The sequence below is a fragment of the Anas platyrhynchos genome, chromosome 16 (assembly GCF_047663525.1).
Source record: "Anas platyrhynchos isolate ZD024472 breed Pekin duck chromosome 16, IASCAAS_PekinDuck_T2T, whole genome shotgun sequence".
NCBI lineage: Eukaryota > Metazoa > Chordata > Aves > Anseriformes > Anatidae > Anas > Anas platyrhynchos.
The window spans coordinates 4,160,634-4,186,861 of NC_092602.1; the positions used below are offsets into that span (position 1 = coordinate 4,160,634).

The following is a 26,228-nucleotide window of genomic DNA, read 5'->3' on the forward strand; positions in this document are numbered from 1 at the left end:
CTGCTTTATTGTTATAGCTCAGCATACTTCCCCTTGCAACAGCAATACAACCCTGCAGCAGTAGCCAGTGCTGGAGATCCACATCACCAAATGGTCCCCAGGGTAGGAATTTTGAACCAAGAGCACTCCCGACCTGGAAATTGCTTTAACAACCAGGCACTTCCATTGCACCCCTTTTTTTGTGGCCTGCAGTGGTTTCTGTTTTTCCTGTGGTCCCGCTCCACACCCAGAAACCTTCCCAGAGAGCTGGAAGCTCCCAGAAGATCTGATCTTGGGAAACCCTTTGGTCTCTGGGCTGCCGGGTAGGGCTGTAGGCCAGCACGTCCTCTCCTTCTTCCAGGAGCTGAAAGCAGCTGGGAGCCCACAGCATCTCTGGGCAGTGGCAGGCCAGGCTTTATTCCCTCTGGGGAACCTTGTCCAGAAATAACGGAGACCCAGGGCTGCAGATAAACAGGTGAGGAGCTTGGGGTCCCCCACTGTGACACCAGGGTCTGTTTTTTTGTGGTACTGCAGCACTACACATCTGACTGGGTGGATGCAGGCGCTGCAAACACGGGGGTGATACAGGGAAATGTGCAGCTCCTTAAGCCCACGCACCCCTGGTTGCTCTCAGGGAAGGAAGAGTTAAGAGCTGCAGCCCAGAGGGGCACTCTCCGGGCAGATTTACACCCAAATTTGGGGTTTTTGCTAAAAGCTGTCACAAAAGGCTGACTGGGCAGAAATATTTCCATGATGTATCCTGTTCCTTTCTAATTCCAAACGAAACAGTTTCCTTTTACACAAACAAACCGCGCTGTGCTGTGGCAGCAGCGGACAAGGCACTGGGTGCAGTGCCCCGGACCCATTTGGGGCCTTGCACCACAAAGGTCCCACTGGGTATGGGGGCAGCACCCAGCCCCAATCCCTCAGCACCCAGGGATGCTGAGCCCCGCACCAACCCTCCCTATCCCATCCTTGCTGACCTCCAGTGAGGATGGGGTCTGACGAACCCAAACCCAGCTGCCCCGGGGTTTGGGGAGTTTGAGGGGTTTTGGGGAGGGTTCCCACATCAGGGCTGCCCCATGCCTGCAGGATCAGAACCCAAGGGGGCTCTTGGGGGGTCAGCACCAAGCCACACGGGGACGCGACCTCCTCTCTCCCGGTCCTCCCCCTCCACGCCCCGCAGCCACCGGGCAGCCAAAAACCGGGACGGGGGGGGGATGGAGGAAAAAGCCCGGAGGAAACCCAGAGGAAACCCGGAGCAGCTTCAACCCCACAGGCCCGGCCCCCATCCCCACCCTTTGGCCGCCCCCGCCCCCGAATTGCGGCGGGACCGGTCGGGGCCGGGCGGGGAGCGGGGCGGAGCGGTGGGGTCGCGCCGCCCTTCGTTGTCTCGGGCTCGGCGGGGGCAGCACCGGAGGGACCCCGAGCTCCGAGCTGCGACCCCGGGGAGCCGTCGGGGAGACGGGGGGGGGGGTCAGCCGGGATGTCCCAGGAAAATCTGCTGGGTATGGACGAAGGGGCGCTGAGGAAGCTGGTGAGTCCCCCCCCGCCGCCGGTGGAGAGCTTCGGTGCGGGGCTGCGGCCGGCCCCGGGGTGTTTTTTTGGGGGGTTTTTTGGGGGATCGGTGTGTGCCCCAGCCCTGGGGCTCCGGTAAAGGAGGAGAGAGGGATCGGGGGTCCCTCTAGAGGCCGGGGTCCTCCCGCCGGCTGGGAGAGCTCCTGCTCCCGTATCCGTGAGCTGCAACGCGTGGGGCTCCGCAGCTTGGGAAATGGGTGGGATGAGTGGGATAAAGGGGTGCCTTGGCCCCAAGGGTCCCAAGGGAAGATTTGGGCCCTACCTGGCAGAAGGAAGGGGTCTGGGCACGAGGGAGTGCTAGTGATAGTCCGCTTCTTGCCCCATTGTTGGCCTTTGGAGACCCCAGCCCTCCTGTGCTGGCCTCTGCTCGCACCCGTGCTCAGGCTGTGACATCTGCCTGGTGGCTCTGCCACTTTGGCTGGCAGCTCCAAGCCGAGATGTTTCCTGCTGCCTCCTCGATTACCTGCTCGCTGCCAGGCGGGGAAGGTGCTGTCTGCTTTATCTGGCTTAGGTCTCCTCTTCCTCTCTGCCCCGAGAGCTGAGCCCTTTCCAGTCTCGGCCGCTTGCCTCCCGTGGCGGTGCTGTGCCGGGCATCCCGGCAGCGGTTGGAGCAACTTCCCGAGAGTCCCCGCGGAATTGCTGCCCTGCTCAGCTCCAGTCCCCCAAGAGAAAGAGCAGGAGGAGAGCACTGGGTGCACTCATGGGCCGTTAACACTCGTGTGGCCCAAAAGCAGGAGCGGGGTTGTCACTTGCTCGGACAGGGGACACCCCAGCAGGATGCTGCTCTGCTTGGGACAGGCCAATGCCTTCCCGCTGATTCAGCCTCCCCAAAGCTGATCCCCTGCTCTGTGGGCTCGGGGCTGGGGGGCTTCCTTTGTGCCTTGACTGAGCGCAGGGTAGCCGGGAGCAAGCGCTGGAGCAGCACTGGGGAATGGTGAGCGGCAGGAAGCTGAGTCAGCTTGGAAAGAACGTCTGCGGGGAACAGGAAAAGGTCGGGGTGCTGGGGCAGCGCTGGGGAACTGGGAACTGCACCTCTGGGGGCAGGGGATTGGCGTGGGGGCTGTACTGCAGAGAGCTTCCCACCCTGCCTGCCTCTGGGTGACAGCTTGCAGACCTGTCCCCTGTGCTCACCAAGGCAAGAGGGGTGTAAGGGCTCGGAGGGAACTGTTGTACAAGGCAATTTGATCCCAATAGCAATCCCTGGGTCTTGCTGTGTGCTGATATCATGCTGTGCTAGCCACTCAGGGTTTTGTGGCTCCTACTGCTCCCTGTGCACCGGAGGAGCTGCTGTGGCCAGCAGCATCCTTGAGGAAGGAGCTGGCTGGGTAGCAGAGTTGCTCACGGGCTGAGTTGTGCTTCAGCTAAAGAGCCCACCACTGCCCTTGAGATGAAGCAGGAGCCAAAGGGTGACCCTAGAGATGTGGGAACGGCTGGTCTGGGTTTCTCCCCATCCTGCCAGTGCCCTGGCTCTGCCGCTTCCCACCTGAGACTCGCTGAGCTCTTCGGATTGATGCAAGGCCCCAGGGGTGCTGGCAGGGAGGTGAGTCGAGTGTCCAGATGGAGCTGGGTCCCTGGCCCGCCTAGCGAGGCAGATTTCACCCAAGCAGCAAGCAGTGCTTCTCCCTAGGGCTTTCTTCTTCTAAACCAGATGGGGTTTTGCAGCCTGGGGTGGGGACTGGTGCCTTCAATCTGCAGCAGACTGTTTGTGCGTGCTGCTCCCCGGCCAGGCAGGTGTCCAAGGCAGAAGCTGCCCCCACCTCGCCCTGTGATTCTGCCGCACGCAGGCAGAGCACAGGGATGCTCCTGGGGCTGCGGACAGGTCCATGAGCAGAGTGTTTTTCTCCATCCTGCTGCAAGCTGTGAGGCTGCCCCTCCATCCCTGGCTGCTGTGGCTTGTCCCCTCCTCCCTGTGGCTGTGGGGGACTCCGGAGGATGGTTGTTTCCCCTAAGCCCTCAGATTTCCTCCTGCCCTGGCTGCACCCAGCCTTGCAGTGGCTGTTTTTGGTGGGTGCAGGTCTCCCCGTGCCTCTGCAGAGCGGGCTGGGGAAAGCCCGTCCCAAGCTCGTGTGAGGCGGGGAAGGATTTTTTTTTTTTTTTTGGTTAGGTTTTGGCTCCACTCAGCTGGAAGAGGATTAGCCCATATAAGGGAAAACTGCCTGCCTCTCCCACTGCTTCCTCCTCACTCCTTCGCTCTCCCTATCCCTCAGCTTCTGTCCTGTTCTCCTCCTCCTTTCTCCCAGCAAATGAGCTCCCGGCAGCAGCCTGGTGTCCCTGGGGGTGCTGCTGCGTGGGGACGGAGCGGGCTGGGCCAGGAGTGACCAGGGGAGCCTCTGCCACCCACCTGGCTCCCACGGGCTCCTTGGAGGAGCCTGGAGCAGATGCTGGCTGGCAGGGCAGCTGTAGGGCTGGTCTTTTGATGCGTGGCTGGAAGCAGCGGGGATTTTGGAGTTCTTGGAGCCGTGCCGAGCACCAGGCTGCCTTCTGCTGGCTCTGGACTAGGGGACACCCCCCTCTCATAGCCTCTCCAGGTGTCAGGATGGTTAATTAGGCAGGCAGGATGCAAATCCCTTATCAGGTAGAAGCAGGGGTAGGGCAGGCTTGAGCTAGGAAAGTCACAGGCGTGAGGAACCCTTCTTTTTACATCCAACAGCCTTTAGGCAAGGCTGCTACAGCCCCAAGGAGCTTTTGCATCCCTGCCACCCGGCTGTCCTTCCTGCTTCCTCTGCCTGGGAGGCAGTCGAGCTCTCCACATCCTCCCAAAAGTGACAACAGCGGGGCCGCAGGGGACACTTTAGGGGCGAGTGGCACTTGATGTGTGAGTGGCACCTCTGAGGATGCACCTGGCTCCTGTCCCCAGAGCTGAGCATCCCCGTGGCCAAGCTCCAGCCCGCTCAGTGTCCCCTCTGAGCTCAACCTCTTCGCGGAGGTGGGTGGATGCAGGGCTAATTGCGGGGCTGATTACGGGGCTAATTGCAGCCCTCTGCTGGCAGGCCGGGGCTGAGGCGAGGCTCTGAGCACCGCCAGGCTTGGGCATCATCAGGAAGGCAGCCCAGGGGTGGCTTTGCCAGCGCCCTGCTCACAAAGCCACTTTGTGTGTGTGTGTGACGAGGAGGGCGTTTGCTCACAACCGTTAATTTGCTGCTGGCTGGGCAGGGCCCGTGGGGCCCTGGCATGTCCTGAGCTCCGGGCTTGCTCTTGCAGCCTGGGCCGGGCCCCGTGGCCCCTTCCCACCCCTGGCTCCAGCTGTGGTTTCCGGCACTTTTCCCCTCGCTGCTGGCCACGAAAGCCTCCGGAGCCGTTTGTTTGCCTTGCCCTGGCTCTGTGCTGACGTGGGCTTGGGATGAGGCTCCTTCTCCTGCTCCGCTGCCATCTCTCCTGCAGAGGAAAGGCGTGCTGAACCCACCGGGACCCAGCTGCAGGTCAGATCCCATCCAGAGCCTCCTGGGCAGGGCAGAGCCTTCCCGGTTGTTCTCCTTCCCTCCCGTCTGTCCAGCAGTGAGTTCCCTCTTGATTTCATCTTACTAAGCGGCAGCTGGGGTGCTGGAGGCAGGACACCTCTGGAAGTGCTGCTGCCCGATTTCTCTTTGCCTTTCACCCCTACCTTGCTGTGGGTTTGCCCCCAAGAGAAGCAAAGGCTGCTCTGAGCAGGGTGAAGCTGGGGTAACACTGAAAGAACCACAGGGGGGCTGTCGGGCATGCTTGGGGGTCAGCAGGGTGTCCTCTGCGCTGCGATGTGAACCACGCTGTGGTCCTGTAGGAGCCACGGAGCTGCCTTTGCACCACGGCTGTGAGGCTCTGAGCCTCCTGTGCTGGGTGCCAGGGCCGAGCAGCGTGCAGCCAGCAGTTTATTTAGCGAATGGTGCGGGCCTCCACCTCTCAGCATGGGGTGGAAGAGAGTTTTTCTGTCCTTACGGCCTTTGCACAGCTGCAGACAGCCTCGCTTGCCACTGTTCCTCCCCATCCTCCTCCAACCCCCTCCCTCAGGTCCATGAAAATACCTCAGAGAGCATGCAGGTCCCTGTTTTTTTGGCTCGTTGCTCCACCTGGCTCCTTGTTTGGGTGTGATCAGTGTGGTCCCCATCTCTTTCCCCGGACCCTTGGCATCACCTTGTGCACCTTGAGCTGGGTTCCTGCCTGGCTGGGCAGCACAGGGTGACCCCAGGATCCCTCCTGCTGCCTTGAGGGCATCTCATCTGCAGGAGCAGAGGCTTCTCCCACCCCAGTGCAGGCAGCAGGGAAGCTGTCTGTGCTTTGGGGCCTGCCATGGCAAGGGCTGTGCGGCTGTAGGATGGGCTGGGGCTGGCCCTGCTGCCCTGCCCGATGCTGTTACAGCTCCACGTGGTGCACAGCTCACTTCACTCTGTTCCAGGACCCGAATTCTCTGCTGCACGTGGAGCCAGCAGAAAAAGACCTGCCCCCTTTGTAAGGGACGCAGCTCTCCTCCATTCAGGCTTGGGGTAGGGTTGCTGCTGGGGAACGTGCACAGAGCGAGCTGGCCAAAGGGTCTCCAGCTTTTCTGGGCGCTTTTTTCCGTGCAAAAAAGTGCCAAGAAGTTGCTTGGGGGAGTCCCCACTAAATCTTTCCTGTCTCTAGGGTGCCCTGCCCGTTACCCACATGGGGAGAGGCCCCACTGCTGGTGGCTTTGTCCTCGCAGCAGCTTCCCAAGGGTGCTGGCAGCAGCACAGTTTCAGAGCTCTGATAGGAAGTGGGAGGCCCTGCGGATGGAGGGGTCGATTTCCTCCCTGGGTGTCCTGCCCTGACACTCCCCGTGTCCCGGGAGCGCAGCAGCTCTGGCTCTTCCCATCTATTTCCCTGCTCTTGTGCCCGCAGAGGCGCAACCTCCAGCTGAGAGCCCCCAGTCTGTGGGGTAGGCGTCACGGTGCGGGGCTGCAAGCCCAGGAGGAGGATGCTGGCGCTGTGCAGGATGTGACAGCTGGCTGCAGCCTGCTGATATCAGCCTGGTGGCCCAGCAGGGGGTGCCAGGAGGGAAATGGGAGGGAGAACTCGTGCTTTGAGCTGCTGCCTATGAGGTGAGGAGGCAGAGGGGAGCCTCATCTCTTAACACCGCGTGTCCCGTGCTGCCTGGCTTTGCAGGGTGGCCCTGAGGGTTAGCAGCCTGGAGGTGCAGCCATCTGGGGGCTTCCCAGCATCGTCACTGAGCTGTCCAGGTACCCCATTTCCAGCTGCCGCTGGGGCAGTGCAAGGCAGGTTTGTTCCAGGGTCCCTGCACCTTCTGTCCTCAGCCTGGATGGAAATATTACCCCCAGCCCAGTGCGCTGAGGAGAAGCTGGAGAGCGATGGCTCTGCTAGGAGAGCCCGTGCTGGGAGCTGCAGGGTGTGCAGCAGACCCGCAGTGGCTTGAGGCTCTCCCCCGGCTCGCTCCAAGCTTGCTGTGCTGCTTACAAACCTGGCTCGAGAGCGGATGGGCTCAGATTGGGGACAAAAGCTGGTTTTCTCGCTCAGCTGTGACCCAAAGCCTCCGTGCTTGGCTTGGTGGTCTGGTGGCGTCCTGTGGGACTGCAGGGAAGGGGACCGATGCTCTCGTTCTGTGCTGTGGATGCTGTGACTCACAGCATGCTGGGGCTTGATGCTGACAGCAGCTGCTGTGGGTCACAGGGTTTATTTTTAACAAGCTCCATGGGAAATCACCCCCTCGCTTCCCTCGCTGGGAGCCAGCACTGCTCCTGATGTCCCGCAGCGGGAAGGCAGCGAGGCTGTGTCTGCCTTGCCTGACCTTTCCCCACAGGTCTGGCACCCCGTGCGTGGACATGGACTTTGTTTTGGGGTAGATCCTGCTCTTGGACTGGGCTCCAGGAGCCAACTGCCATCCCTCGGTGCTGCTGGAGGGGAGTGATGAGCCCGCCTGGTGCTGGATGTGCTGGGGGGATCCTTTCCAGGGGGGATGCTAGGATCCACTGCACCAGCATCTCCCAGTGAGATGGGTGGTTATGTGAGAGGGGTCTGGGCAGCGTCTGTGCTGCTGCAGGGGGCAAGAGGGCTTGCCCCATGCTGCTGGCATGGGAGGGCAGAGGACTGACCCACAGGCCACTGACGGGTGCCATGCGCCCCATCTCCTTGCTGTGCGTGGTCCCAGCCATGGTGCCCAGCTCCCTTCCTGCTTTTTCAGCCTCGTGTGTCCCATCCCATGCCAAAGCCAAGCTCTTGCTGTCCCTTGAGGGGGGAGGGGGGTGCCCTGCGCTGCCCTGTGTAGGGCCAACAGTGCCAGGCAGTGTGTGCCGCGCGCGTGGGCCGAGCAGGACAGACGGCCCCATTGTACGGCGCGTGGGCACCCGGGGGGGAGCACAGCACCAAGCCCTGCCCTGTCCTCCCAGCTGGAGGCCACGCTGGACCTGGCTGAGCGGCGCCGCATCCGCTCGGCCATCAGGGAGCTGCAGCGACAGGAGCTGGAGAGGGACGAGGAGGCACTGGCATCCAAACGCTTCCGACCCGAGCGCGGCAGCCACCGGCAGGACAACAAGGAGAACTGGCTGCGGTGAGTACAGCCTGGGGGGACCACGCTCATCTGCACCCTGCTCCTTCCCCTACGCTGATGGGTGTGGGGCTGGGAGCAGCCTGGCACCGGGTGGCTGCGTGCGCAGGGACCCCGTTGCCCGTGGGGTGTTGTTGGCTGCGTGGTGCTTTGCTCCCCAAGCACCCACCGTGGCTGCCCGCTGGCTGCTCTGATGCCCCGGCCCCCGTGCAGGTCCCAGCAGCTGGAGGAAGAACAGCAGAAGGCTCTGGCTTCCCTGTCCCGGGAGCTTGAATCAATCACCGATGTGGAAGAGCTGACAAAGCTGGTGAGTAGCTGCTGCTGGGGTCTGGCCCGGCCCTGCCTAGCCCCTTACCTCGAGGTCAGGGTGGTGTGGGGGAACCGGGGGTCATCAAGGCTTCCCTGCTCCCCACCCTGGAGAGCCTGCGGTGGGAAGGTCCTCCCTGTGCCTCACTCCTGGGTCTTCGCCTCTGCAGCTGCGAGCGGCCAGCGAATACGAGGAGCGCAAGCTCATCCGGGCTGCCATCCGCAAGCTGCGGGCTGAGGAAATCGAAGGTGAGGTGTTCTCCCCGTGTCTCCGCCAGGGCAGGCTGCTACCCCTACCCGAGAGGTGCTGGGATGTGGCCAGCTCCTTCCTAAACGCCTTCTTTGCTTTCATCCAGCTGCAACCCTGGCTGGTAACGTGCAGAGCAACCGGAGGCACGGCACCGAGCCCCCAGCCGTGCCTGCAGAAGGCAGCCAGAGGGATGATGCTGAAACGCCAGCTCTGTCTGGGAATGGGGAGAGCAGCCAGAGAGGAGACTCCGAGCTTCCAGCTGCAGTGAGGAGCGTGGACGACGGCTGTCAGGGCAGCAACGAGGCCCTGGCTGTAGGCAGGAGTGTGGAGGACAGCCAGGGGGGTGATGCTGAGCAGCCGGTGCTGGATGGGACAGAGGAGAGCAGCCACGGTGGAGATGCTGACCAGCTGCCTGCTGAGGAGCTCGAACGTCCTGTGGTGAGTGTGCAGGGTGCTGCTAACAGGGGAACTGCTGGACATCTCCTCGCCCTTTTCTTGGGCTCCAGTGCTAGCCTTCTGCGGGGAAAAACCCCCATGCATATGTGGCTAACTTACCTTAGGGGACTGGAGCAGGTGCCACTGGGGGTGAAGCAGGGCTCTGGGGGGGCCTGGGGACGCTGGGGATGTGGCTGTGCCTGGTCACAGGAGCACCCAGGACACCAGTGCAAGCTGTGACCAGCGTCAGATGTTGCCCTGGACCAGGTCCAGCTGGGCCTGTCCAGCAGTTGCTGCTGCAGCTGGCCACCCTTTCCCCATGCTGGCTGTCCCTGCTCACCTTCAAGGGGCCCAGGCTTGGTCTGGAGCTAGGCTGGAGCCCACCGGTGATGATTCTTCAAGTGGGGAAAGGTTGAGCTGGTGGTGCAAGCAGAGGGCCACAGCCAGGAGGAATGGGTGCAACCCCAAATTTCCTGCCTGGCAGTGATGCCCCTGTCTGTGCAGGGGCGTTTCCCGAGCAGCCAGTGGGGCTGTCCCACTTTACCTGGCCAATTTCTCCAAAAGCTGAGGCATTTCCTTTAGACAGAGTCCACAGTGGGGTACAGGGTTGAGGACTGGTTTCTCCTGTGAAACTTTGGAGCATGGTCCCCTTTCTGCCTCCTCCCATCCTGGAGTTACACCAGGATCTGAGCCCGTGTCACCCCGGATTCCTTCTGCTCTACTGCCGTGGGGCTCTCTGGATACCTGGAGATGAGGAATAAGGACAGGGGCACGGGGCAGGAACTGTCCTCTCCTCCCACCTCCTGCGATCCATGCTGGACGAGGCTGACCTGCTGCTGTGCCATGAACAGGCAGCAGGAGGCACAGGGGGACCCAAGAGGAGCTCTGTGTCCTGCTGCCTGTCTCAGGGGTGCTGGGAGCCCCGGGGATGGTAGAAGGGAGGGCTCTGATCACATTCCAGTGCACACAGCATCCCTCCAGCCTGCCCAGTGCTGCCTGCCTGCTCTCTGACCCCAGACAGTGCTGCAGCAGGTTGCCAGCAGCCAAATGTAGTCTGGGGAAGGCAGTGGAAGCAGCAAGGTGTAGGGACGCTTGTCCCCAATGAGCCTTCTGGGGTGGGGACAGCAGCAGGCATGGCTGGGCTCTTACCCCGACTCTCCCCAGGCCCATGAGCAAGACGCATCTGTGGAGCAGGAGCATGGCCAAACGGAGACGCAGGAGCTGAACAGCCAGCAGCTGAGAGGGCCCCAGAAACCCAGTGCCCAGGGTGAGTCCGTGTAAATGCCATTTACCCTATCTACTACCTGGGGTATGGAGCAGTGCCTGGGAGCGTGGGGAAAACTGGGGTGTTGGGGGGAGTAGGAGGATGGAGAGGTATGAGGGGGAGATGGGGGAAATCCCCTTAAAAGCCCAGGCTGGGTCAGAAAAGCTATTTGCCTGCTTGGGTTTTTGGGAGTGGCGATGCTGCACAGGCAGCTTGAGGTTCCCCTGCATGGAGCCCATTTTTCTCCCCCGCAGGCACAGCCTCGGGAGCCCTGGTGATCCTAGACCTGCACCCAGCACCGGAGCCTGCTCCAGCCCCGGAGCCTGCTCCAGCCCTAAAGCCTGAAGACCACCCCACGGAGCTGGAGCGGGTCCAGCCATGCACCCAGCGCGTGGCCGAGTGCGAAGTGCAGTACCAGGCCTCCTGGAAAGACAAGAGCCCCAGCAGCCCCTCTGCCACGCAGGAGCCCCACGCTGAGCAGCTGGAGACCCCACGCAGGACGGGGCAAAGCCGCCAGGCAGAGCAGCATCCCCAGCACCGGCCCGGTGCCGTCAGCCAGGGCAACCAGGTAGAGGAATGCTGGCATAAGCTAGAAAACACTGAGACCATCCCCCCCAGGTCCTCTTAGCAGGGGCTGGAGGTGCCACACATGGAGGCAGCTGTCACAGTGCTGGTCCCAGTGCTTGCCCTTGGGGGCTGTGACTTGCCAGGGGGTTTGGGAGCCCAGGGGGGCTGCGTGTCGGGTAGCTCCCCAGCTCACTGCACTGCCCTTTTCCCCTCCTGCAGTTTGTCATCTGCGTGCGAGGCCAGGCGTCGGGGAAGGCTGTGAAATTGGAGGAGAAGCGAGCGGGTAAGGGCAGCCCTCGACAGGGCGACGCGGAGCAGCTCAGGCAGGAGCTTCCCCCAGCAGCAGTGGGTGCCAGCACCCTGCACAGTGCCAGGCCTCGCTGCCCCAGCCCTGCCCTTGCAAGCAGCCTCTGGCCCCGTGCTGGGGAGGCCGCCTGGGAGGATGGATGCGCTGCCCTGCTTGGGGGCTGAGCCTCCCCAGAGCCGCCACCGAGTCCACGGGTCATGAACCCTGGGAACGCGACTCGGGGAGAGGAATGCAGCAGCTGGAACCGGCCAGGTCAAAGGGACACGGTGGCTGGTGACTCCGTGCCACCTGGCTGTGGGCCTGACCCTCTTCCAGCTGCTGTGGGGCTGGCCCAGGCCTCGGTCCTGGCGGTGGGGTGCCAGGCGCGGTGTTTACAAGTCCCCCAGCTACTGGCCGGGCTGCTGCAGGGCCATGAAAGGGAATCTGCGCCTGCAGTAAACCCCGGCCTTTTGCATTCTTTGTCCCAATAAGGCTGGGAGCTGAGCACCCGTCTGGCCCCAGCACCCCCCCCCCCCCACCCGGGGCTGTGCTCGCTGGCCTGTCCGGGAGCTGAGCACCGCTCCGGGACCTCCTTGCCTGGCTGAGTCCTCTTGGCAGCCTTGAGAGATCGCGTCGGGCAACAACAGATGCCCTGTCCTGCTGCTGGGAAAATCCTTCCCTTCTGCTGTGCCAGGAGGAAATAAAGAGTGAAAATGAGCTTGCAGCCCCAGGCACCCTGAAGGTCAAGTCCCTGGTGGTGGTTGGCCTGGCGAGTATGCCACCCTCCTCCCCATGAAGCCAATGCTGGGCTGGCCTGGCTCGGACAGGGTCCCACAGGGGCAGGGATGATCCCAGCTCCTCAGCACAGTCCCCAGGTTCTTGGTGCCCACCTGGGTGTGGACGCTTTGGTCTTTCCCTTTCCTTTTCATGCTATAAGTCTGCACTGCAGGTGCCAGTGGGTTTTGGTGCTGCACTTTGGGCAACATGGGGTGACGGGGGTGCTGTATCCATCAGGGGCAGCTGAGAACACAGCCCTGCACTGTGCTCACCCTCTGCTCCCTTCCTCTTCTTCCTTGCACATCTGGGTCTGCCTGGCTCCTCTCCAACCTCAGCGCCCACCCGGGACGCAGCGAGGACCCCGTCTCGCCTGAACACTCACCGCTGGGAGCAAGCACCGGCCGGCCGCGTGGGTAAGGTCCCCGTGGTGGCTCTTTTCTCTCCGTGCTTCCCCAGGGAGAGGGGGGGGAAGGTGTCCCGGCAGCAGAGCCCAGGCAAGCGAGGAGCTTCGTGGTGGCACGATGCCGCGTGGCAAAGTCTCTGCCTGCCTGCACGTTTCCTCCGGGGGGGCAGAACGCGAGGTGGGGACCCCTCGAGGTGGTGGCAGCGGTGGCGTGGGCGTCTTGGGGTCAGCGTGCATGTGGCGGGGGCACCCTAAGGGGCTGCGTGCACGGGTGGGACACTCGACGGGATGCTCGGCCAGCCCCCCCCGGGGCTGACCCGGCTGCGCTGTCCCTCGCAGAGCCCAGCCCCGACGGCCCCATCCAGCGCTCCTCCTCGGTGCGGGAGCGCGCCCAGCGCTTCGCCCCGGCAGCCCCGACCCCATCGGGTGGCCCCGAGGGGGCGGGCGGCGGGGGGGGGCGGGCCGGGCCCGCCCAATTACAGCGGGGACCGCGCTCGGCCCCGTCGTCGGGGATCGCTCAAAACTCGCGGGGCGGCGGCGGCGGCGGCGGAGGCGCAGAGCAGAGCCCGGCCCAGCCGCCCGCAGGCCCTCGCCCCGTCGGCTCCGGCACCGGCTCCGGTTCTGCCACCGCCGCCGCCGCCGCTGCCCACGACGGCATGAAGACCTACTTCACCATCGAGATCAAGGATGGGCGCGTGCAGCCCCTCACGCAGTCCCTCACGCCCCGCGTCGTGGCCGCCCCCGGCAGCCAGCGGGCAGGTGGGCACCGGCTGGGGATGTGTTGGGGGCACTTGGGGACCCGCTGGGGGTGGTGGGTGCCAAGGAGGGGGGGGGGGACAGCGGGGAGCGGCCGTAGGGGCTGCAGGATGTGCCGGGAGGGTTGATGCCCCGAGGGACGATGTGAGCAATCGAGGAGGTGCCAGGGGCTGGTGGGCACCGGGGAGCGGGTGGAAACCAGTAAGCAGGAGGGTGGCAACTGGGCTCGTGGGCAGCTGCTGTCGGGGTAGACCAGTAGGATAGGTGGGCAGCAGCAGGCAGGTGAGCACTGGTGGGATTTGGGTGCTGGTGGCCAGAAGGCTGAGCGTGGGCTCTGCCAAAAGATTAGACCCTGGCAGGGAACGCCCAGCCTGCTCAGCACGTCCCTGTGCTCGTAGGCCATCTGTCCCCGAGGTCCATCCCTGGCCCTGCTGTTCTGCCACACTCCCTTCCACTCCCATGGTCCTTGCCCTGTTCCCACAATCTTCTTTCTTCTTGTCCCTACGGGCTGCCCTGACCCATCTGGCCCCAAAACACCGCCCTATCCTTGCATCCTGCCCAGTCCTCTGCCCCATATATATCCGTGCCACGTCCCCATAGACTTGCCATCTCCCACTGGCCTAAGTAGCCATGCATCATCCCATTCCCGTCGCTGCACGATGCCCAGTCCAGCCCTGCCAACCTGCACGAGGACATTGCTGGCTCAGGATGCTTCCGCGTGTTCTCCCGGGGCTGTCCCTCACGCCAGGGAGTCTTGGCCACAGATGGAGAGCTGTGGAAATTGTCCTTCTTAGGGGGGTTAGGGCGTGCTGGGATGGTAAAGGGGGGCCTGGCTCCCCCCTCCTGCAAGAGCTCCCACATTTATCAGCTGTCCCCAGAGCCCTTTCCGTGCACCAGAGCTCAGCGCCCTGCTGCCGAGGCAGGATGCACACAGCAGGCAGACAGCCTGGCAGGGGCCGGAGCCTCTCCCCAGCCATAAGTGCAGGGCTGAGCCTGCCAGGCTGGAGCAAGCCCCGAGTACCCGTGGCTTCCTTTACAGAGCTTACCCTGGGGCTTAGGAGCACCCCCATCCGCATCACCACCATCCCCAGCGGCAGCAGCAGCATCTGCATCAGCAGCAATGTCGTCAAGGTGAGTGTACCCAGGTGGTGTCCGAAGGGGCTGGGGGCCACAGGGCTGTGCCTAGCTTGGGCACGGCGTGCAGGGTCCTGGGCGTGGGGTGGGGAGCAGCCGTGCTGTTCTGTGGGTCGGGGCAGGCAGCTGTCTGTGGTGGGATGAGCTGGAAGCTCCAGCTGATTTTCCTACAGGTGGGGGAGCTTCTGGGGTCTGCGTGTAGATCTGTGTCCCTGGACTGATGAGCCCTGTGCGCTCCAGTCTGTGCCACAGCATATACAGGTGCTTGGGGTGGGGGTAGGTAGAAGGTTTTTGTGTGTCTCTCCCTCTGATCTCAGAAACCTCCTAGGGTGGTGGTAGCTCAGCCACCCACCCCTGTGTTTTCCATCCTGGGAACGGAGCTTGGCCATAAAACAGCAGAGCCTGTTGTGGCAAACACCTCCTAGGGGCTCTGCCCCTCGATCTGCCGTGGGGCAGTGGGCTGGGGTCTCACCGATTCCTCTCTCTGTGCTCTCAAGCTGTGCCTACCTGGCACACAGGGATTCTTGGGTACAACTGGAACCACCACCTCTGCCCCCTGGGGCTCAGCTCTGGGGGGAGATCTGAAGGCAGCCCGGGGTGCTGGGGCAGCAGGGCTTGCGCAGGGCGATGGGTCGGAGGTGCCCAAGAGGCAGTCCGGTGTGTACAGCTCTTCAAGTGCTTTTATCTGCTCTTGGCCATCTAGGGCAATGCGAAGCATGCGTGCACGCAGTGGCATTGGCAGAAGCTGGGTTGTCAAGAGCAGCGCTGCCTCTAACTCATGGCCCTCCGAGGCTGAATGCCAGCCCTGCCTGCCTGCTTCTGAGGGTATGGCAGCGCCGGAGGCCGGAGCGTTGCTTGCTCGTGGTGGGCTCAGCCCAGCCTTTGCCTCTGCCAGCATGAAGCAGGCAGTGCCTGCAGCCTGGTGGGGGGCTGGCTGCAGATGTTGCCTGCACCAGGATGCAGCTCCTGCTGCCCGGGGGCAGCTTACTGCCCGCAGAGGATGACTGCCCTGTGCTAACGCGCTCGCGCAGGCTTCTCCCCAACGGCCCGTCAGCTCTCATTAAGGTATTAGCAGTGCTGCCGTGCCGGGAGGGGGGGGCTCAGGACACTTCAGCTGCCCGGTGGCAGACGCAGCTTCCAGGTGTGCTGAGAGCGGGCAGGGAGGTGGAGGAGGAAGAGGCTGTGCTGCCCCCAGCCCTGCCAGGTAGGGGTCAGTCTGAGGGGACCCGTAGCGTGCGTGGAGCTGGGGGACAGTGGCTGCTGTGGTGTGCACCTCTTGCTGGCACGCTGGGGGTGCTGGGGGTGCTTGGTGCGTGGGGACCTGGCGTGCCATCCAGCTGTGTGCTCTGAGGGGAGATGGGTCCCCCCCGTGGGGTCCCACGGTCACAGCTGGTGGCACAGGGCCCCGCACCCTCACTGGCCTGGAGCTGAAGAGGTTTGTGTTTCGTGGGTGACGTGGGACGGCGTCCTCAGCAGAGGCAGAAGGGACAAAGGAAGGCAAAAGGTCCCTCCCGGTCTCTTGAGCTACCAGGGCTGCGTGCAGGAGGGGCTGTCTGCATGCAGCACGGCTGGGGTGGATCATACGGGGCTGCTGCCTTTGTCTGCCTCCCTTTACAGCCCAGGGCTCATCCCACAGAGCCCCAGTGCCACTTGGCCATGACGGCACCTACAGACAGGAAGGGTGCCGTGGGCTGGCAGAGGCAGGACCCGGTTTCCTGCAGCAGCTGCCTGGCACCCACCCTGCCCCACGGTGTCATTCCACCCCCCCCCCGTCCCTGTTACTGGGCCACCTGGTCCCCTAGGGCCTGGAAATCCTTCCAAGTGTCAGCGCCTGCCTAAGCACCCCTGCACGGGACCCCCGGCCGCTGCGACAAGAATAGCCGAGCCGGCGTGTGGAGCCGGGCTGGTCTCCAGCCGGGGGGGGGTGGTGCCCCCGAAGCTCATATAAAAAGCAGGAGGCAGCTGAGAGGGGCTCTCGCCGCAGCACCCGCAGCCCTGGAGCCCACCGGCACCATGCCGGGGGCCAGCCTGGAGGGCCTGGCTCAGGCTGGGGCTGCCGAGCTGGAGGAGCTGCGGTGGGAGCTGCAGGCTTTCGGGCGGGCAGTGGAGGGGCAGCTGGAGCAGGCGCTGCGGCAAGTGCAGCCCCTGGCCCGAGCCCTGCATGACCTGGAGGAAGAGCACTTGGTGCTGCGGGCAGAGCTGGCGCGCCTGGGCCGCCGGCTGGACGTGCTGGCCTTGTGGCTAGGGCCGCAGGAGCCCCCGGAGAAGGACCTCAGCACCCTCTTTCTGGAAGCACAGGACCCTTGCGCTCACTTTGAGGGCACCGAGGAGCCCGGCAGCCCCGTGGCCCATCCACCCACATTCTCCAGCACACGCCAGCAATCAACCGTGCACCTCTCCCGGAGCAACAGCTTTGTGAGTGTGAGCAGGGCTGGTCCGGGCTCCAGGCGGCTCCCAGCCTGAAGGGGGGGAGGCGTTTTGGGGGAGGAGGGTGGCACTGTCCTGACCTGGATCTCCGTGGACTGTGGGGCCGAGGGCGCTGAGCTGAAGCTGGAGCCCCCAGGCCAAGCGGGTGCGGAGCCGGGGGGCTGAGCAGAAGCCCTTGGGGGCGAGGGATGGCAGCAGGAGGGCCTGCGAGAGTGGGTGTCCGGAACGGGCAGGCAGCGTCACCGGGATTAGCTGCGATTATGGCTCACTGCTGTGGGAGGCTAGCACCAGGCAGGGCCCCGAGCCTGAGCCAATGGTGCCTGCCTGCTTTGCATTGCTGGCGTGCCAGCCGCAGGGCGTGCTGCCTGCTGCGGGGCAGCTGTCGCAGCCCCCGTGCGGGCTCGTGTTGCGGGCTCGAGTTGCAGGCGTCCTCTCGCCCTGCGCTGGCCCTTGGGCTCTGCGCTGCTCCTGCCACACTTTGGGCTTCGCTATAGGGCGCAGGCGTTGCTGGGCCCCGGCCTGGGTTGAGCGGGGAGCCGGGTGCCAGCAAGCGTGCGCCTGCCTGCCCCACGCCTGGCAGGGCCATGGGACGGGGCCAGGTGTGCGGTGGGGCTGCCTCAGGCCCCCGCTGACACCTCCTGCCCACCGCCTCCAGGCCCTATTCTGGGCCTGGACAGCTGCCTGCGGCACATTGCTTGGGGGTCGCGCTGAAAGGGACTTGGCATCCCGGCTGTGCTCCCGTGGGGGCTGAGCTGGCCTAGTTCCTGAGCAGGGATGACAGGGAGGCTCTTGATCTGCTCCACAAGCTCTTCTTTACACTAAGTCCCTTAATTCCCTGGAAATCTCCTTGCTGCTAATGGTGCGCACTGGCCTTGCCAGCACCTTGCCGGCTGCGAGGCACCAGGCGTGGTGTGGCCCAGCCTGGTCCTTCTGGGTTCCCCCTTGCCTTGCTGGAGGCCCTGGTGGCTGTGGTGGGTCGCGGACACCCCCAGGCTGCGGTGGGAAATGTCCGGGGACATTTCAGCAGCCAGAGTAGAAACAGATAAGAGAAAGCCTGGAGTCTCCCAAGGCACGGTGGGCTGTGGTGTGCTGAGCTGGGGGTCGTGACGCTCCCCTGCCTGCCTTGGTCACTGCTGTCATGCACAGAATCCCACCAACTGTGAATTCTTACACCACACACATCTCCTCCACGGTTCCTGCCGCCTGTGGTACTGTGCAAGCAAAAAGGCTCCTGGGGAATTTGGGCCCCGAGCAGCCCCGAGCGGGCAGCAGGGCTGGTGAGGCTCAGGCGTGTGGCACTGTCCTTGCAGATGGAACCAGAGGCGGTGGAGCAGCCCCAGGCACCAAGGGTGGTGGAGCAGCCCCAGGCGTCAAGGGTGGTGGAGCAGCCCCAGGCACCAAGGGTGGTGGAACAGCACCAGGCATCAAGGCTGGAGCCAGAGCTGCCCAACGGCATGGAGAAGGTCCAAGTGAAGGAGGTGGAAAAAAGGACCAAGCTAAACGTTGAGGAGCTGAACAGGATCGAGGATGAGGACGTTCTGGATAAGATGGTACTTCCTTCACCGTGGTTCGCTCCTGAGGGTGGTGCGGGCTCCTGAGAACAGGATTCGGCCTGGGGTGCGAGGGGTCTCAGAACCGGGCTGGAGAGAAGAGCAGAAGGGAAATGCTAACCTCCCCTTTCCCCCCTGCAGCTGGATCAGACGACGGACTTCGAGGAGCGACGACTGATCCGTAACGCCATGCGGGAGCTGCGTCAGCGCAAGCGAGGTATCTGGCAGCTGCTGGGCCTGCTGGATGGCGACCTGTGGTAGACACGGGGCTGCAGGGAGGGCTGGGGTGTGTGGGGCTGCTGTTAGCCACAGAGGTGTTGCAGGTGGAGCCAGGAGGAGGCTGCTTGAGCAGGGGCATCTTGGTAGTAAAGATTGAGGGTGTTTTGTCTTCTGCTGCACCCCTGGCCTTGACGGGATGGTCCTGGGCTGGCTGCAGCTGGCAAGACCCTGGGATGGCTGGGCCCATGTCCGTCACCCCTTGGCCCTCGCCTCTTGCTGCTGGTGCCATCTCACGTGTGATTTGCAGACCAGCGGGAGAAGGAGCGGGACCAGAGGCTGCAGGAGATGAAGAGCCAGGCTACAGCGGGCAGGGCCGGCCACACCACCGAGACCACTACCACACAGAGCTCCCAGTCGGCCGATGGCTCAGCCCGCAGCACTGTCACCAAAACAGAACGCCTCATCCAGTCTAGTAAGGGCAGGTCTGGCAGAGCAGGAGCCTTGCTTGCTTGGCTCTGCAGGCGTGTTGGCCATTTGGGAAGCTGTGCCGAGAACTTTCCTGGTGCTCTGCTGCCAAGGCTCACCGCTGTTTCTCTCTCTGCCACTCTCTCCACTTGCCCTGGATCTGGCCTGAGCTTACCATCTACAAGGATCCCCGGCATTTCCATCATCAGCCCAGCTTGTGGCATGCACGGGGCCTTGCAGAGCCCTGGGCAGGGTCCAGCACAGAGACCCAGGCACCTTCTGTTGCTCTCCCTGTGCAGGGAGGTGACGCTGTGGGTGCATGGGGTCAGCTGCACCCTGGAGAGAGCAGAACCTTGGTTTAGGGCCAGGTTTTGCTGCCTTCCCTCTGTTAGCCTCCTGATTCAGGAGGATGTGGGAGTCTCCTGGCTCTCCCAGAGCCTGCCTGGGACCTGAGCTTTAAGGGTTCAGTTTTAGTGCCTTCCTCCCTGATCTGTACTCCTAATCAGTGTTGGCATAGGCCTTGTCTGCTCTCTGCACCTCAGGACACTCCTGTCACCTACACCTCTTGCTGTCAGCATCCCTGGACGTGCTGGCAAACTGAAGCTGAGAGCTGCTCCAGCCGTCCTGCCTCCCCGCTCCTTCACCTGGCCTCTCCACTCTGCCTGGTCTCTGCTGCCTGGAGGGCACATGCCATCTGTCTGGCCCTTCTTGTCTGTCCTGGACGTAGCTGTGCCCCTTCCTCCCGCTGGCTGTCCAGGACTTCTCCCTTTCATGCTCTGTGGACACAGGGGTGCTTTGCAGCAGTCAGTTTCTGTGGGTGCTGCTGTCACCCCGACCCAGCTGATCCCACTTTGCCTTCCCCCTTGCAGATGACGGCACCAAGACTTCCCGTACAACAACCATGGAGTCGAGTTATGTGAAGAGAACAGACAGTAAGAGCTTTTGCTGCCCTTTTTCCACGGCATAACCACGGGGGCGTTCCTACCGCAGAGCATGCGGTGGAGAGCCCCTCAGCCCGCCCAGTTCTGTTTCTTTCTGCTCCTGCCTGAGGCTTCTTTCTCTGTCTTTGCAGATGGCAGCAGCACATTTGTTCAAACCAAATCATCCTACAGCTCCTCGTCCAAGAAGACAGGCAGGTGAGTGCTGGTGCCTCTGCAGGGCCCTCACCGGCCCAGCAGCAGGACAGATAAAGCAGTATGTGTCAGCTGTCTGGTTGCACACTCTTGGTCCAGCTTGTGTTGTCCCCATATGGGGACACCCCCAAAGCCAGCACATTCACTTTTTCCAGTGGTCCTCACAGCAGCAGCCTGGGGGTTCTCTTTGTGGGCAGGAGCCTGGGTGGGAAAACTCACAGCACAGAGTTCTGCCACCTCCACGTTCCTGGGGCAGAACCAGTGGGGTGGTCTTTGAGCTGCCAGTGATGACAAGGGTCTGAGGACACTGCGTGCACTTCCCTGCATGCATCACCTTCTGCACTGACTCTTTCTCTGTTGCTTCCAGCATCTTTGACCGGGAAGATGAGACTGCCTCAAGGCAGAGCAGTCTGGCGGCACTGGAGCGGCGCCAGGCTGAGAAGAAGAAGGAGCTGATGAAAGCTCAGAGCCTGCCCAAGACATCTGCCTCACAGGCTCGCAAGGCCATGATTGAGAAGCTGCAGAAGGAGGGTGGAAGGTGAGGACAGGCCAGGCACGGGACAGCTGGAGTGGTAAACATCACGCGCGTGTTACCCTCTGTGTTTTCTCCTACAGCTCTCCGAACCCTGCGGCGGCGCGCACAGCCGTGCAGCGCTCCTCCAGCTTCGGTGTTCCCAATGCCAGCAGCATCAAGCAGATGTTGCTGGACTGGTGCAGAGCCAAGACCCGGGGCTATGAGGTCAGTGCTACCTTCTCCCCATCCAGGGCCAGGCTGGGCCAGTCACTGTGCCCCTTGGTAACTCTCCCTCCCCGCAGCACGTGGACATCCAGAACTTCTCATCCAGCTGGAGCGACGGCATGGCCTTCTGTGCTTTGGTCCACAACTTCTTTCCGGAGGCTTTTGACTACAGCCAGCTCACACCCCAGAATCGCCGTCACAACTTCGAGGTGGCCTTCTCCTCTGCAGAGTACGTAACTCGTGGTGCTGTGTCCCGCGCTCAGGACAGCTCTCCTTGCTGACTGGGCAAGGAGGATGCAGGCAGGGCAAGAGCAACGGCTCTAGAGGAGCTGGCTGTGCCCAGGGCTCAGCACCCATCAGCATTGCTCTCCTGTGCCATGCAATGAGGTTGGGACACTGGGAAGAGCGGTGCCTGGGTGTGCAGAGAGGCTGGTACAGCCCAGCCTGGTGCGGAGCTGGTGGGCACGCGGTCTGGGCTTCCTGGGTGTGGGGCAGAGGACCCAAAGCCAGGGCAGGCTCTGCGAGGCATGGCAGCAGCTCTGAGCTTGCCCTGCTGTGCATAGTACGTCCTGTTCCAGGGTGCTGGGTGAGGGATTACAGCACTTGGGGAGCTGGGACCGGGGAGCTGGGTTTGTACGTGCCAGGCGCCTCCTTCACAGTTGTAGGGGCTCAAACACCATCGCAGCTTCTCAAGTCTCTTCCCTCCCCCTTTTGCTTCTGGTTTTCCTGGGTGCTGAGAGACGGGAGCGCGTCCAGCTGGAGGGCTGGAAGCCAGGCCCTCTCTCCTTCCTTCTGTCTCTCCTCCCATCCACTCCTCTTCCCCTCCAGCACCCTGCTGGCGGCTGCCTCAGGGCAGGATCAGGCAGGTTTCAGAGGGGGTCCTGTCCCCGCCTGCCCTGGCGGGTGCTCAGTGCGGCAGCATGAGCTGGGAGCTCCCGGGAGCTCCCGTGGTGCTGTTTGGTGGAGCAAGCAGGAACAGGGGGCCGTCTATCTGGGTCTTGGCGCTCCTATTAATAGACTTTTTGCCTTAATTGGGGACCGGTACGTGGACTGAGAGAGCCATCGATCTCTCCGGCCTGGAAGCCAGGTGGCCTCTCATCCTTCCTCCTCCTCCAGCTCTTGTGAGCATCTTCTCCTGAGCTTCCTGCACCAGGGCTGTACCGTACAGTTCCAAGCGGAGCTGGGCAGGAGGGCTGGGCTTGCCTGGCCCTCCCGACCAGTCTATATACGAGCTATATAGAACACTGCTCCGCTCTGGAACCTGCTCCCCGAGCACCAGGCGCGCCAGAACACCTCACTCCCTCCCTCCTCTGTCTTGTTCTGTCGTTCCCTCTGGACCTCACGCCTGTCCACACTGCTCACCTGCCCCTACCCTCCCGTCCCCCTGCTTGTGAGACCTGGCCCCCAAATCTCACCTGAATGGCCTTGGAGCGTGGCGGTGCCTGGACCTGTCCCGCCCTGCATCGTGCACCCCCAGAGCATGCGAGAGCAGAGCAACGTCTGCCCGAGGAACGGGAACTGCATTGATATGTCTCTTGTTTTCTCTCTTTCTCCCCCTCCCCGACTGGGCTGCGGTCACTGGCTTGTCCCTCTCTCTCCCTGCCCCCAGGAAGCACGCAGACTGTCCGCAGTTGCTGGACGTGGAGGACATGGTCCGGATGCGCGAGCCGGATTGGAAGTGTGTGTACACATACATTCAGGAATTCTATCGCTGCCTGGTCCAGAAGGGGCTGGTAAAAACCAAAAAGTCGTAGCCCATTTTCACCCCCCGGGAGCGATGGTGAGAACCTTGCTGTCAAATTAACCACCCCCCCGCACCCACCTGCCCGCGTCCTGCAGCTTGGCCATGTGCTCGGCAGGAGGGCCCGGGGAGCTGCGGCTGGGGGAGAGGATGGGGGATGCTGGTGGGCAAGGGTCGAGTTCTGGTGGCATTTTTTGGGGCAGAGCCGTGGCCCTCTTGCCAGGAGCGGGGTGGAGGGCAGATAGCCCTCCTCTCTGCTTTCAGAATAGCCCTGGGGGGTCGGGGGGGAGATGGTGGCCATGGATGGGAGCGTGGCAGCTGGGGTGGGGGGCGATGCATCTCCAGCCACAGGGGTCTTGGTGGGAGCGGTGCTGCTGGGGCTCTTCCCTGGCCTCCTGCTCACCCACCCCAGCCCGGGTGCTGAGCATTTTACCCATAGCAGTTGTGCCCAGGTGAGGGGTGAGCACCCATCGCCCCCTAACCTCCCCCCCCCAGCCCCACCGCTTGCGTTTGCTGCTGCCCTCCTCACCCCCAAAAATCAGGGCTGCCTGCCCTGGGCGGGTGGAGGCTGATGTGGGGGTCAGGCGTGGCAGAGGATGTTCTCTCCCTCCCTTCCCCCTTGCCAAGGTGCTGCCTGCTCTTATATGGGAAAGAGAGGGGAGCCTGGAAAGTGTGACTCAAGGCTCCGGTCCTGCCTCTTCTTGCACTGTTTGTGCCTGTTCTCAGGGGCATCCCAGCTGGCGCTGGAGCCTCCTCTCCCCCGGCTGCGCACTGCACGAGCACACCGAGGCCCAAACAATGCCTTTATAAGGACAGAGACTGTCTCCCCGTGCTGCCTTAGCTTTTCCATCACCCTTGGGACTGGGCCCACGGTTGGGCTGGCGGTATAACAGGGGCCTCCTGTGACCAGGCGGGTGCTTTTTTCCAAGGCCCTGAGCGTGGCCCCCCCTGGGCTGCTGCTGGATCACGTGGAGGGGTTGGTGCTAGCCAGGTCCTGGGCTCAGGGCCCGCTGCTTCCCTGGCCTTTTGAGTTCCAGCTCTGCAGTGCTAACCAAAGGAGCAAGGCAGAGAAGCAGGGCCCCAACACAGCTGCTGGGCTGGCCTGAAACCCCCCAGCATGGCTGCAGCGCTCGTGAGGAGCCCAGGAGCTAAGGGTTTCTCTCCTCGAGCCCGCTGCTCCTTTCACCCCTACCTCCCTGCCCAAGGGCTGGCACCAGCAGTGGTTCTGCTCTGTGCTGTGCCCGTGCCAAACCCGAGTCCCCCCCTCCAGGTCCTGTGCTGGGGGTACTGAAGCATGCAGCAAATCCAGGTGGGACTCTACAGCTTGGCACAGGGGGGAGAGGACTGGGGGAAGGGTTTTGCTGAAGGGTGTCAGCCAAGCTGTCTGATCCTCCCAGTAGGGTTGGAGCAGCCCCAATGAGCCCCCTTCTTGGCTCAGCCTGCACCGCCACGAAGCCAGGCCTGTGTAGGCACTGCGGGACCCTGGAAGCATTTTATCTCCAGCCCTGATCACTGCACGGAGGTCCCAAGTGAGGCTGTGTTCCATGCCCAGCCTTAGGCTGAGCTTCAGCCTCCTCCTCCCCAGCCCTGGCCTCAGCACGGGGCTGTTATTTTGGGTCCCATCACAGCCTGCACTGCTGCCCAGCTGGGACTGGTGGGAGGGGTGCTGGGAGCTGGGCAGGCAGCAGGAGCTCTGCTCTGCTCCTGGGCACCCCCCTGCCACCCCTAAACTCTCAACAGCCTGGGATGGGGTGGGATGGGGTGGGAGCTGGCCCTACTCTCCCCTCCGTACCTGACCCAGCGGTGCCAGCAGCCCCCGAGGCTGAGGATCTGCCGGGAGCCTGGCAGGACGGGAGCCCCAGCTCAGGGTTTGGGGTGGCACCGGGCACTGGGAGGGCTGTGGGATGGCAGGGGCAGGGTGCTGGGGGCTGGCTGGGGTGCTGCTCATGGCAGAGGGGCAGCGATGAGGCTGGCAGCAGCTGGGGACGGGCCCAGCACAGCCCTTGGTGCAGCAGATGTGGCTGTGGGGTAGGAGCAAAGGGCAGTGTGGGACAGGGACACTCCAGCGGCTCCTCTGCAGCCAGGCGTGCCCAAAGGGGCTGGGGGGGTGACTGCAAGCACGGAGAGCAGGGCAGGAGCTGGGGCAGGGTGAATGCGGGTGGCAGGGGAGCAGGGAGACAGCAGGGGTGAGCGGTGCCTGCAGGCTGCCCGGCCTCGGAGGCAGCAGGAGGGGGTAGGATAAGGGCACGGAGGGCAGGGTGAGTCCAAGGACAGAGGGACCCAGCGCTGGCGGACCCCATCCCAGTCCCCTGCAGGAAGGGGCAGCCCGCCCAGCCGTGCTGAGGCCTGCGTCTCCACAGGATGCTGGCAGACTGCGTGCCCCTGGTGGAGGTGGAAGACATGATGATCATGGGGAAGAAGCCAGACCCCAAGTGCGTCTTCACCTATGTGCAGTCCCTCTACAACCACCTGCGTCGCCACGAGTTGCGCATGCGGCAGAAAGAGTGCTAGAGCCTGCCCTGGCCTGCAGCTGCCCGACACCTCACTGCCCCCTCCCCGCAGGGACGCTGGTGTGCGGAGGAGCTGCTGCTCCGCTCCAGAGGCTGGCGGGAGGGCCTGGAGAGGCTGCGGGGCTGGTCCTGGGGAAAAGAGGGGGGGGGATCCATCACTTGGGTCACCCCCTGCTTCGGCCTCGCTGGAGCTCCTCGGTCGGCCTCTGCCCGGCTGAAGGCGTGGGCAGGGCAGGACAGTGCCAGGCGGGTGCTGCCCAGGATGCCACCCTCCCTGCAGCCAGCTTGGTTCTCCTCCTCCCTACCCCCCCCGCCATGCTCTAGCGTATTAAGTTATTCATTTTCAAAGGAATTGTTTGTAGGTGGGCAGTGCCCCTGTTCCCCAGGGAGGCTGGGGCATGGTGGTGCCCTCGGGCCCTGAGCCAGCGTGGGTCCACGTAAGTGCAGCTCAGCCCGCGGACCCCCCTCCAAGAACCGGGGCCCTGGTGGGCACTGCTGGTTTTGGTACCTCCATGAGGCAGAGCGCCTTGGTCTCCAGGCAGCCCGAGAGCGGTTTTCCTGGCCCCCCCTGCAAGGAAGCCAGCCTCTCTGCCCACCACAGTCCCTGCTTGGTGCCACCTCTCCGGGATGGCCCCATGCTGACACCCTGCTTCCCACTGCACTCACGTGCCCAGGGCACTTCCACGGCAGGGACCTGCAGCACCCACGTGCTGGGGAGCTGGAGGGGAGCAGGGAGGGCGTGAGGGGCCAGGGCCAGGGTCTAGGCAGCCCCCGTGCTCCTCCCCAGCTCTGGGCACGTTGTGCTCAGTGCCACTCACCCCTTCATCACCGTCTACACCTGCGTTGACACGTGTACCAACACCAGCCAGACAATAAAGGTTTATTCTATAGGGCAATGCCTCTGCCTCCAGTCCTTCTCCCCATCATCCCCTCCAAGCAACGTGGCCGCATGGAGCCCCTGGAGCAACCTGCCTGCAGTGTGCAAGGCTGCCTCCCTTTGCCCGGGGGTGTTTGCAGCCCCACCTGCATGGAGCCCCCTCTGTGCAAGCACAGCTCCTGCTGCACAGGGACAATACAGAGCTGAGAGGAACCATTCGTGTCCCACCCCAGTTGAGGGCTCACCAACCAGAGGTGACCGTGCACCCAGGGTGACCCTGCGGCCCCCCTCCACCTCTGCCAGCTGCTCCAGGCATTGACGCACGCCCCACTGAGCCCACCC

At 63.3% G+C, this 26,228-nt stretch overlaps 2 protein-coding genes across 7 annotated transcripts in view; one reads left to right on the top strand and one right to left on the bottom strand.

The window, feature by feature from the left end:
• MORC2 (MORC family CW-type zinc finger 2) overlaps positions 1-3,277 on the bottom strand; it is a 53,601-nt gene extending 50,324 nt beyond the window's left edge. Inside the window, exon 1 of the mRNA XM_038187617.2 lies at positions 2,021-3,277. The gene's annotated coding sequence lies outside the window, so the exon portion shown is untranslated. The remainder of the gene's footprint in view (positions 1-2,020) is intronic.
• Positions 1,352-25,905, top strand: SMTN (smoothelin). 6 transcript variants are annotated; one of them, XM_072024420.1, is made up of 21 exons: positions 1,354-1,516; positions 7,890-8,050; positions 8,261-8,354; positions 8,524-8,602; positions 8,710-9,041; positions 10,203-10,305; positions 10,557-10,870; positions 11,089-11,152; positions 12,268-12,345; positions 12,675-13,094; positions 14,131-14,222; positions 17,963-18,202; positions 18,344-18,419; positions 18,729-18,893; positions 19,756-19,818; positions 19,959-20,022; positions 20,387-20,557; positions 20,635-20,758; positions 20,836-20,987; positions 22,368-22,538; positions 24,860-25,905. In XM_072024420.1, the coding sequence occupies exons 1-20, from the start codon at positions 1,466-1,468 to the stop codon at positions 22,510-22,512; spliced, it is 2,988 nt and encodes a 995-aa protein (XP_071880521.1). In that variant the 5' UTR covers positions 1,354-1,465; the 3' UTR covers positions 22,513-22,538; positions 24,860-25,905. The 6 variants fall into 6 exon arrangements, with proteins under 6 accessions (XP_071880522.1, XP_038043549.2, XP_071880521.1 ...); XM_038187621.2 differs by lacking the exon at positions 22,368-22,538 and having other exon boundaries at positions 1,353-1,516; XM_072024422.1 differs by lacking the exon at positions 22,368-22,538 and having other exon boundaries at positions 12,921-13,094.
• Positions 25,906-26,228: the final 323 nt, after the last annotated feature.

Excerpts from the sequence above, each read along its gene's own strand:
- SMTN (XM_038187621.2), top strand. The coding sequence starts at position 1,466 with ATGTCCCAGGAAAATCTGCTGGGTATGGACGAAGGGGCGCTGAGGAAG. Across the intron at positions 10,306-10,556 it reads CCAGAAACCCAGTGCCCAGG|GCACAGCCTCGGGAGCCCTG; the intron begins GTGAGTCCGTGT and ends TCTCCCCCGCAG. Across the intron at positions 14,223-17,962 it reads TCAGCAGCAATGTCGTCAAG|ATGGAACCAGAGGCGGTGGA; the intron begins GTGAGTGTACCC and ends CTGTCCTTGCAG.